The 10215-nt window shown below is 37.6% G+C and overlaps 1 protein-coding gene across 4 annotated transcripts; it reads left to right on the top strand.

The window, feature by feature from the left end:
- The first annotated feature begins 3752 nt into the window (after positions 1 to 3752).
- Positions 3753 to 7972, top strand: LOC145889428 (uncharacterized). Of its 4 annotated transcripts, none has more exons than XM_082980381.1 (10): positions 3753 to 3781; positions 3843 to 3996; positions 4078 to 4234; positions 4294 to 4340; positions 4568 to 4674; positions 4739 to 4916; positions 5729 to 5812; positions 6302 to 6415; positions 6691 to 6828; positions 7124 to 7972. In XM_082980381.1, the coding sequence occupies exons 2-10, from the start codon at positions 3861 to 3863 to the stop codon at positions 7354 to 7356; spliced, it is 1194 nt and encodes a 397-aa protein (XP_082836507.1). In that variant the 5' UTR covers positions 3753 to 3781; positions 3843 to 3860; the 3' UTR covers positions 7357 to 7972. The 4 variants fall into 4 exon arrangements, with proteins under 4 accessions (XP_082836507.1, XP_082836509.1, XP_082836508.1 ...); XM_082980383.1 differs by having other exon boundaries at positions 6691 to 6804; XM_082980382.1 differs by having other exon boundaries at positions 6709 to 6828.
- The last annotated feature ends 2243 nt before the right edge of the window (positions 7973 to 10215 follow it).

The raw sequence follows: 10215 nt of genomic DNA on the forward strand, positions 1-10215 counted from the left end.
TGAATTTTGTCACGGGCCCAAACAAACCGTTAGTTTATCCCGCGGGCCAGTGTAATTATAAAATATCCTCGTTACTTTTAATGCGATATTTGCGGAACGTAATTGCTATTATACAAATAACACAGCTTAATCTTTATTCAATGCGACATTTGTGGTCGAGCTGCTTCTTTAACGAATGAAGGCGTGCCCACGGGAACTATGGTGATGACCATGGGAAAACAAGCGTACAAAGTTGTATTTCCAAACCAGGTTACAATTGGTGAGCCAACGAATATACAATATTTTTGTGTTGTCTTGAATCATAATCCGGTCGTCTATTTGGTGGTCAAAGGGAAATTTTCGACTGCCAATAATCGCCTTAAAAACGAATCGAAATACCACAAACCTATTTCATTCTCTCATATTCGCGTCATTAATTTCGTCATCTTTAACACATGCGCAGGAGGTGTTAAAATCATCCAACAACGAAGAGCAAAGCGCTAGTTTGATTATGACGTCATTAAGGGTTCAACTCAAACCATTCGTTTCGAAACGACTACCTACAACATACAATAAAACTGAAAAATCTGCTGCCTTCTTGTGCAGAACGTTATGTCAACGTACGCACAATAAATTTTACAATTAGCGACTCCTAAAGTTGCTTTGTTTCGTCTGCTCAAATAAAACACGTTCTTAAACTGCTACAGTTCTGTAGTAGCATATCCTTAACCGGCACGCACTATATACTAAGCGACTCAGCCCGGATTCCCTTTTTCGGTTTATATCAAATACGCGATGCGGCGAAATCCGCCAGCCAGCAAGTTTGCGTCAAGCGTCGAAAGATACATTACTGAAACGTTTTTGGTTTCTGGTTCAACATGAGGCCCCAATTACAACTCTATACCACAATCTAACCATGAATTCAAAACATGTGCTGAAAGCAGCTCCGTATCTAATTCCCTGCTGTCATCCACATTCAAACAATCTACCAGTAGTGGCGCAGTTACAAATCACAAAACATTTCAACAAGTGTTTCCCTATCGTTATTTTGTCAACTTGCTAATGCGTTACAACCCGACGACCGCAACAATAAAACATCTACTGTCTGATGCAGAACGTTACAACACCTCGCTTGTATATTAACAATAAATTTCCTGGTGAAAAAAACCAATTAAGTTATTTCAACTACACTGACAACACGCTGTTGGATGGTTTTGGTTCGCATCGAAAGCAGGCAGGTATATATATAGGTATTTATACACCGGCCACAGCGCGAGGCTGCCTTCTTCAGTAGTTTTCGCCAAACACAAGACACAGAGCGCTAAGCGTCAAGAGCGCGACTTCGTGTCGTAAATATCAGTTTCGCATGAACCTCATGACAAACAGACCAAACTTTCGTCTCCTAATTTTTTTGAATATATTGATGTGATACCAGAGGGCACTTGGAAGGACTTTGCTGCATTATGTATATGCAAAAAACAGGTGTGATGCTGGACATTAAGCACACACGACCCAGGCACGTTTCGAATGAGGTTAAAAATTGTCAGCGACACGAGCTGAGTCGACACGAGCATACGCATGGCGTTTGACTCGTTGTTTCATGGTTAGTGTAATTCGGCGACCAAGTCTACCGACGTTCAGCAAACACACAGGTCACGTGACGTACTGGGGTGGAGTACATCACATGGGGTCGACCGTTATGTGTCCTTCCGTGTTTTTTATTATTTTTAGATGTTTTGGGGTGTCGTGTTTGCAAGATTCTTTTTACTAAAGTTTGTAATGTTCTGCTTGTTTGTAGATGGGTTTTACCCGCTCAGTGTAATTTGGCCACTCATAACTGGAAGTTCAATTTGTCAAAAGTGATTGGAAAAACTTTCCAGGTCCTTATTCAAGTATTTCCAAATTTTAATGTGAAGTAAAAAATAACATTGGACAGCTGTACATTGCTGCAACTTCTTTTTCCAAGACGTTTGCTTTTCACCGTAAATCAGTGATTCCCAACCTTTTTGTGGTTGCGTGCCACTTGGAGGTAAACAACTTCGACGACGCGTATCACCTAATTGAGAAAGTAACCTAGGGGATGACGTAACAAACATTAAGTGATCCCTTACGGTTTTTTTAAATTCAAACTATATCCGCTAAATACGAAAAGGTTGTCGCGTACCACCTGGAATGCCGTCGCATACCACTAGTAGTGCGCGTACCACCGGTTGGGAAACACTGCCATAAATCAAACCATTCCAAACCATATTCCTTGAGCTAATGCATTGCCGACTGTTACATCTCCAGACTATCACTGCACCTCCTTGACTGCGACGCAACAATGGTCACTGTGCGTAATAATCCATTTGTAAAATCATTGTTGTGGTTGTTGCTAAGTTCTGTTCATTTTCGTTCGCAACGTGAGAGTATGAGGTGCTCATTGTGACTGAATGAAGTTGTTGTATTTACACCTTAATGCAAAAAGGCATTTGATAAATTGTGAAAATAAAGAACTAATTCACAAAAGTAAACAACATTGTGGTTGTTAGAATACAACATTGTGGTTGTTGTGACCTTGATATACCGTGGTTAGGAATTGTTGAATAGGGCGGGGCGGTACGTTTTGACGAAATATATCCGTTACTAGCCTTAGCCCTTGTAGGCCTGGCGTATAAGAGTCTACACTTACGTATATAACTTAATGTGACATATATGGGTAATTGTAAAAGGCCACGAAAATAATGCTATCTGTAACGTTTGTGGGTACATAGATTTGGGCGCTTCTGTTGTTTTGTGCCACGAATTTTTCGCAAGACTTGTACAATCCAGCAGCAAGAAGTAAACTCCAATGCCGCAAGTTTAATTGCCGAGTAACACTTGACGTTCGACGCGACGTACCATTGGGTAATAGCAGGAAGAAATACAAAAAGACAAGACCTTTGCTTCAGCTTCTTTTGGTGTAGGTGGGGTGTGACGAAGCAGCGGGCGAAGAACGCTGTCTGACCTGACATCATTTTATAGGTGTTTGTATTTGACTGCACGCAGTGCTGATGCCATTTTCCTTTCTTTGCAACACAAAACAATATTGTTACGTAAGTCATTGATAAAAAAGAATCACATTGATCGGCAAAATTTTGTTGACAGCAATATGTTGTCGGAATAAAAATATGTTGTTGACTCTAATCGTTTTTATTTTGCATGAAACTTTAATAAGTACAGTCAGCAAAAAATGTTTCGGCATCAAAAATGTTGGTCTTTTGTACAAAATTAGAAAACCACCGGTAAGGAATGTATTCTCCACGTCCAGTGAACAATTGCCACGGGATCACGTGTAAAATAGTTTCCCAGGAAAAGGCCCTGCGACGTCATTCCCGTTGGTTGGTTTGTGTGGCGTCAGAAGTCAAACTTGTGAAGAAGAAAACATGGCGCCAGACGTTCGATTGCGAAATAAGGCAACAAATAAGGTACAACAATAAAACACTGGAAGGTTACAACAACAAAAAATGGCGAAAATATTCCGGTCTTTTCCATAATATACATTTAACTGTTCTCAATTAATATGTGACAAATATCTAATGGTGATCATGCCAATCAAGCAAAGACTTCCTCTTTTTCGTGACATTCTTGTGTTTACCGTTTAGCTGTTTTACCTAAGATTTTCTGTTAGCCTAACACAAACATTTGTCTGACGTCAACCAAAGCTCGTGAGGTTTTACGATGGAAAGTTTCAGTTCCTCTGTGCGATGAAACATGTAAAGTGTGTTCAATCTGCATAAATACCATTGAGGATTGATACAATTGCTAGCAGCGTGAATTTGTGGTTTGAGTGGATTGCTTAATTTATAGTTTACAGTATTTCAAATAACAAAATTTTTGTTTAGACCCCAAAGTTGTTTATAATGGAGCTTGCTAAGGTGTTGATACCAATGGTTAGCCGTGAGCCATGTCTGTATGATTCTAAACACAAAGATTACAAAGATAAGGAATTCAAAGAAAATGTGTGGCTACGAATTAGTCAAAAAACGCATCAATCAGGTTAATTCTTTTGTTACATTGGCTACTGCTTTTGTGATTCTAACAATTATGCAAGATGTTAATTTTATAAAAAATATTCAGTGGATGACTGCAAGGAAAGGTGGAAAAGTCTGCGTGATCGATTTTCAAAAGTAAAAAAAACTATGGATAGAAATAAAAAAAGTGCTAAAGGTAAAACAAGAGTTTGGAAGTACTACAAGGATCTACAGTTCTTACAGGGTCATTTACGACTACCGATGTAAGCTATTCAAAATTCTATTATGTTTTGTGAGTGTATAAAATTATGTCTGTTTACAGTATTGTTGACAACCTTGATTCAGACACAACTGAATTTCCTGAAAAAGGTATGTTATATTATGTTTTAGGTTTACAGGTTTTACAGCCTATAGCTGTATCAGCCACTTTTTCCTGAAAAGTCCGAGCGAGATTTAAAAAATCAGTCACTAGACTTCGATATTTTTGCTGTTCGACGCACACGATAATTTTTTTCCCCATGTTCAATCGCAATTACAAAGCAACACCCTGTGTATAATGTTAAAGATAATTTAATTACTTTTGAAATGTTTTGTAGAATCTCATGGAAATAAAATGGAAGAGAAAGATATTTCGTGTACATCAACATCTACAAACTCCTCATCGCTTTGTAAGAAACGAAAACTGTCAACCTCAGAGTCGCAGGTAACAAAATTTTGCTTTATTTCATGTATGTATGTTATTATTTAACTATTTGCCCTTTTACCAGGAAAACTTTGATCACAACAATACGCATTCAAAGGAATCAAAAACTTATAACTTTTCAAACTTTGGCAATTTTGTGGCAGATACACTTCAATCTATGCCCCTTAATTCTGCCTATAAAGCAATGGCCACAATATTACAGTGTTTAGGTGCTCATTGTATGAATACTGAGGAAGTTTCAGGTATGTAAGATTGTTTTTTTTTTAATATTGATAAAGAAGCACTTTGTTTCAATTATCTCTTTATAAAAGTGTTTTGTAAGTGTGTAACATAAACACTTTTTGCTACAATGTTAGTAACAGCTTCAGTTGGTTTGTAGTAGTGTTTCCCAACCGGTAGTACCACTAGTGGTTTGCAAAAGCATTCCAGGTCGTATGCGAGCGCCTTTACGTAATTTGCGGATATAGTTCAAATTTTAAAAATCGCAAGTGATCAAAAAATGTTTGTTATTTCATCCCCTAGGTTACTTTGTAAATTTGTTTTACCTCCAAGTGGTACACAACCACAAAAAGGTTGGAAATCACTGGTTTATAGTGTAGAGTAGTGATGTAATGAAGCTTCGGTTTGCCAAATTTATTCCGCGAATCTGCGATTTCGATGAAGATTCAGTTTTGGCCCAATAATTTGTTTTGATTTGGACAAAACTAAACTTATACGCTCATGAAAACATTGTGAGATACCAACAATAGCATGTGAACTGTATTAATAATTTCCAATACTTTGAAAGATGATAATATTTTGGGCGCAAATCTTATCTTTTCTGCGTAGTTGTGCATCACACAAAAAAATTAAAAAATGGGAGCGATGGTGTTCAATGAAATATTATCGTTGTGCCCATGCCTGGTACAAAATCGTTGATACAACTTGAAAACTATCGCAAAAACTGAATATTTGGTTTGGACCAGAACCGAATTTGGACGATTCCATGCATCACTAGTGTAGAATGTCAGATTATGGAAATTTTTAAAATTGTGATGTGTTTATTTTATTTAAGGAAACACATCATCTGCTGAGGTTAACACGGATGGTGCAAAAGAAGAACATGCAGCCACCAGACACAGTCAGCAACATTATGAAGGTACAAACAACATAAACACATATTTTCATGACTAGTGTATGAAGATGCTGATATCAAGTTGCAAAAATACTGTGCAACCCATAATAGCTTCAACATCCACCTAAGACAACACAGAAATCATGTATATATACTTTTATATGGTAAGGTAGGACTGCTTGCGGCAAAGACTTCTGTTTGGCGATGTAAAAAATAAGCATGTTTAGTATGAACTAAACAAGTGTTTTTGATGATGGCAAATAAATGTGGTCGCCTGGCAATTTGTTTGTATTAATGTAACTTGCCTGGGATCTTCAGTTGACACTTCACTGAGATCTATAAATATATTTCTTATTTAGACTTTTACAAAGCTTAGTTTTAACATTTATATACAATGTATATATGTATATTATACATTGATTGATAGGGCCCAGAAAATAGTTTGCATTGCCCCAAAAAATGGACACTGTGTAGGTTTTTCCCATTATATTTTTTTGATCTTGTAATGTTTAGATTGCTTGAATAATGGTGAAAGCCTTCAACATCCTTTGAATGGGAATGGTCATGCTTTGCGTGTCACTACAGCACAGCAACGTGCACAAACCATACCGCAGAAGCAACAAACAGGTATTTTAAAAGCTGAAAATACTGTTGTGAAGTTGGCACACTGTTAAATCGTGTAAGTCTGTCCATTTAGCTGGAAACTGTGGGTAGTAGTTTAATGTGGATGAGGCCTGTCGATCAAAAAATGTCACTTTCTGCAACTCTATTATCATAAGTGGTTGCATTACTTTTATAATTTTCATTGATATTAGCAAGCGTATTTCTTATCATAATCAATGTATAGTGTTAGTTTGCCTCTAAATATTTGTTTGTTTGTACTTTTGCCTCATCCACATTAGTTTGCTTCTCAAATGTAGACACTGCTTTGAACACTGGTGAACCTGAAAGTTACCACAATTCTGTCAGCGATGCTACAAAAAACTTCATTCCAGCAAATCAATCTTCAGTTAATGGTAATGTTTTACCACCACAAACAGGTATTTTCCATATGTACTGAAAGGACATTTTGTATCATCAGCCAAATTGAACAACATTAAACCTTACAGATGGTTAACATTGAAAATCATGCCAGCATTAACAAGACATGCAAACCGGCTCATTTCAATCTGTGCTTGTTTTTTTTATTTTTGTGTTCACATACACAGATAATATTCCAAAAAAGGAAATTAGCTTATAAGTTTGTCTGCAAATACAGCTATGTAATTTTTCTAAAGTGTAAGATTCATGTCGATGTTAAATTTGAGTTGTTTTTTTATTTTATGTTTAATGCAGGTTTTACTTCAGTGGGCAGAAATTTAAATCTCTTGACTGGAAAAGCAACTCCACCCTCGAAAAAAGCAACTTCAATTATCCTTTGCAAGGATATGCATTGGAACCGCAGTTTCTATGAACGTAAAGTCCATCTTCGCGGCGCGATTTGTTGCAGTTTCCTGTTTAAAAAACCCTCGTCTTCCAGCAAGAGGCATCAGTATACCGCTGTGTGTAAACCTGCAAAATGCACATAAATAATTAAAACCCCAACCAATCCTGTCAATGCATGATAAATCAAGCTCTCGGTGAGGTTTTTACTCACGACCCTGGGCTAACCAGGCCCAACGCTCTACCAACTGAGCTCTCAGTGGTTTCACGGGGTATATTGTGGCCAAAATACACTGATGTGCAAGCGCACAACTTGTCAGGCAACCTTCACATATAAGTAGGGAAACCTGTGCAGTGGGGCAATCACGCCATTCAAATCTCACTCGGACTTTCCAGGAAAAGTTGCTGAAACGTTAGCCTACTGCATTATGTTATGCAATGATGGTTGAATATTAACATTAATTTGTTTAATTCTTATAATCCGGGCATCGATTTTTGCCTTTTTCACCATTCTAATACTTCGTTTCCATGGCCAATTTACACTCGGACAAAACACTCGGTCATTACTAAAAAGTCGAACAAATTGGAATGGCCAAAATAGCTTGCGTTTCCATGGCCAAAATTATCCAAGCGTGACGTAAGCAACAACAACTATCGATTGACCATAGTATACTCTATACTATGGATTGACAGTCGACGACTGAACTCTTGGATTTGCTGTGTGATGTCTGTCAAGTTTTGCCATCTCAATAAAAGATTGTTATGCTGAAATGGTGTCAGATCTATACGGAGTTTTCTAAAATAGAACACGCATCTACAACGACGACCTTGTTCAATAACATTTTAGACTATATAGAGGAAAGAATGCCATCCAATGCATCAACAGTGTCACGAAAGCTAAAAAAGATAGTTTTAATACTAACTGTAGTTTTAAAAATACTTTGTATTACAAATCTCGCTACTCATCAGAGGTTGCTGAGTACAGTGCATGCTATTGTTGCAGCAAAGCACAATTTAAGGAAACATAAAAGAAGATGGATGTTAAGAAGGTAGGCAGATACATTATAGCGTTTCAAGTTTCAATTATGTGCAGTAAAATTTTTATAGATCATCCGATTGGTGGAACAACATCGTTAAAGATTTTAATGACAGTGATTGGGTGGCCCATTTTAGGATTAGGAAGGCTACGTTCGACCGGTTGGTTGAATTACTTGCTAAAATGGGCCACCCAATCACTGTCATGTTTTTTTTTTTTAATAAAATGACCTTTGTGTTTAGATGAACGATCAGTGAGAGCACCCATATCACTGGAGAAAAGAGTTGCTGTTGATCTCTACAAATTAGCCTCAGCCTCGGAGTATAGAGTTGTTGCTGCCATGTTTGGAATTCACAAAACGTCAGTACATCGGTGTCTACACTCGTAAGTTGAAATTTTGACGATATTTTGAACAGCTACAGTGAAAAGTGAGCTTTACTGACATGTTTTTTTTTAGATTTTGTCATGCTATTTGTAACAAACGGGACCAGTTTATCAAACTTCCAAGTAGGCTACTCAGGAAGCAAAACACATCGCCTGTGAAAATCACCAAAAATCAGGATTTCCCCAAGTTTATGGAGCTATTGATGGGTGCCACATCCATATTACACCACCAAAGGATGGACTCAGTGATTTTTTAAACAGGAAGAGATTTCCATCACTTTTTCTCCAAGCAGTTGTAGACAACCAATACAGTTTTTTTTTGTCATTTCAAAACCAGACCAGAGATTCATTAGTATTAATAGATTTAGATATGTGTCCATGATGCCAGCGTTCTTCGTGCATCGGAAGTATATCGCAACTCGGCTGTTCTACCAAAGGTATGGTAACCCATTCCTGAAGTAGTTAAAATTAAACAAGTTTACGCACTGTCTCACTCTTTTAGGGGGATATAACAATAAATGGGGTTCAAATCCTGTTAATGATAGTGGGTGACGCAGCTTACCCTATGTTGCCATGGCTTATGCGACCTTACACGGGATCAAGACTAACACCTCGCCAGGAAATGTTCAACTTTCACCATAGCAGTGTTCGAATGGTTGTGGAAAATGCATTCGGAAGGCTGAAAGCACGGTGGCGAATTTTAAAGAGGCAGTTGGATGTGCATCTGGAAGAAGCTCCCTTTGTTATTGGAGCTTGTTGTATCCTCCACTATCTTTGTGAGGAAGCTCAAACCTCAGTCCCACTTGATGTGGAAAATCAGGAAAGTGTTGGGTCATCAGCTCAGCGAGACCCACCTATTGGCAACCATGTCCGTGATACAATTGCTGATTATATTTTTGAGCATGTTTGATTCGCCCTTATTTTAAATTTAATTTGACTACACCCACAATAAACATATAACCTGAATATTTAAAAGATTTGGGTGTATTTTTATAAACACCTAACACAAGTTAATATCTCTAGCAAATGGAAATATTTAGTTTGTTGAGTCATTTTCCAAGGTTCTTTGAATCAAGTTAATTAAATTTGTAACAGAACTGAGCAAGACATTCATTTGTTGTTGATGATTCTCATTAGCCTGGGTCATAAGTTGAATTAAGCTGTCTGTTTGATCCTGTTGCCTTGTTTGAGCTGCTCTTCTTCTCATGGTTCTCCTAGATCTTCCTGTTGCAAATACATTAGTTCCAACTGAAGTGTTTGTTTTTGCCAAATATCACTGCACATACCTGTGATGTTTCTTGAGGAGTCCAAGCTGGATGGCTAAGTTTCATCATTTTGTGTGCTGATAGGTTGGGTGTGGTCTTGTGGAGAACATGGTTGGTCATTTTGTGTGGTGTTTGTGTGGGAGTATTCTTGCGAAATGTGTGGTTCATCAAGTTGTGTAGGATTTTGTTGGAACTCATTTTGTGATGTTGTTGGTTCATTGTTATGGTGGAATTGATTTTGAGATGTGTGTGGTTCAATAGTGGGTGTAGTGTTTAAAGTTTCACCAAAAGAATTTAGAATAGCTGCTTCAAATTCCCCC

The sequence above is a fragment of the Ascidia mentula genome, chromosome 2 (genome assembly GCF_947561715.1).
Source record: "Ascidia mentula chromosome 2, kaAscMent1.1, whole genome shotgun sequence".
In the NCBI taxonomy this organism is placed as follows: domain Eukaryota; kingdom Metazoa; phylum Chordata; class Ascidiacea; order Phlebobranchia; family Ascidiidae; genus Ascidia; species Ascidia mentula.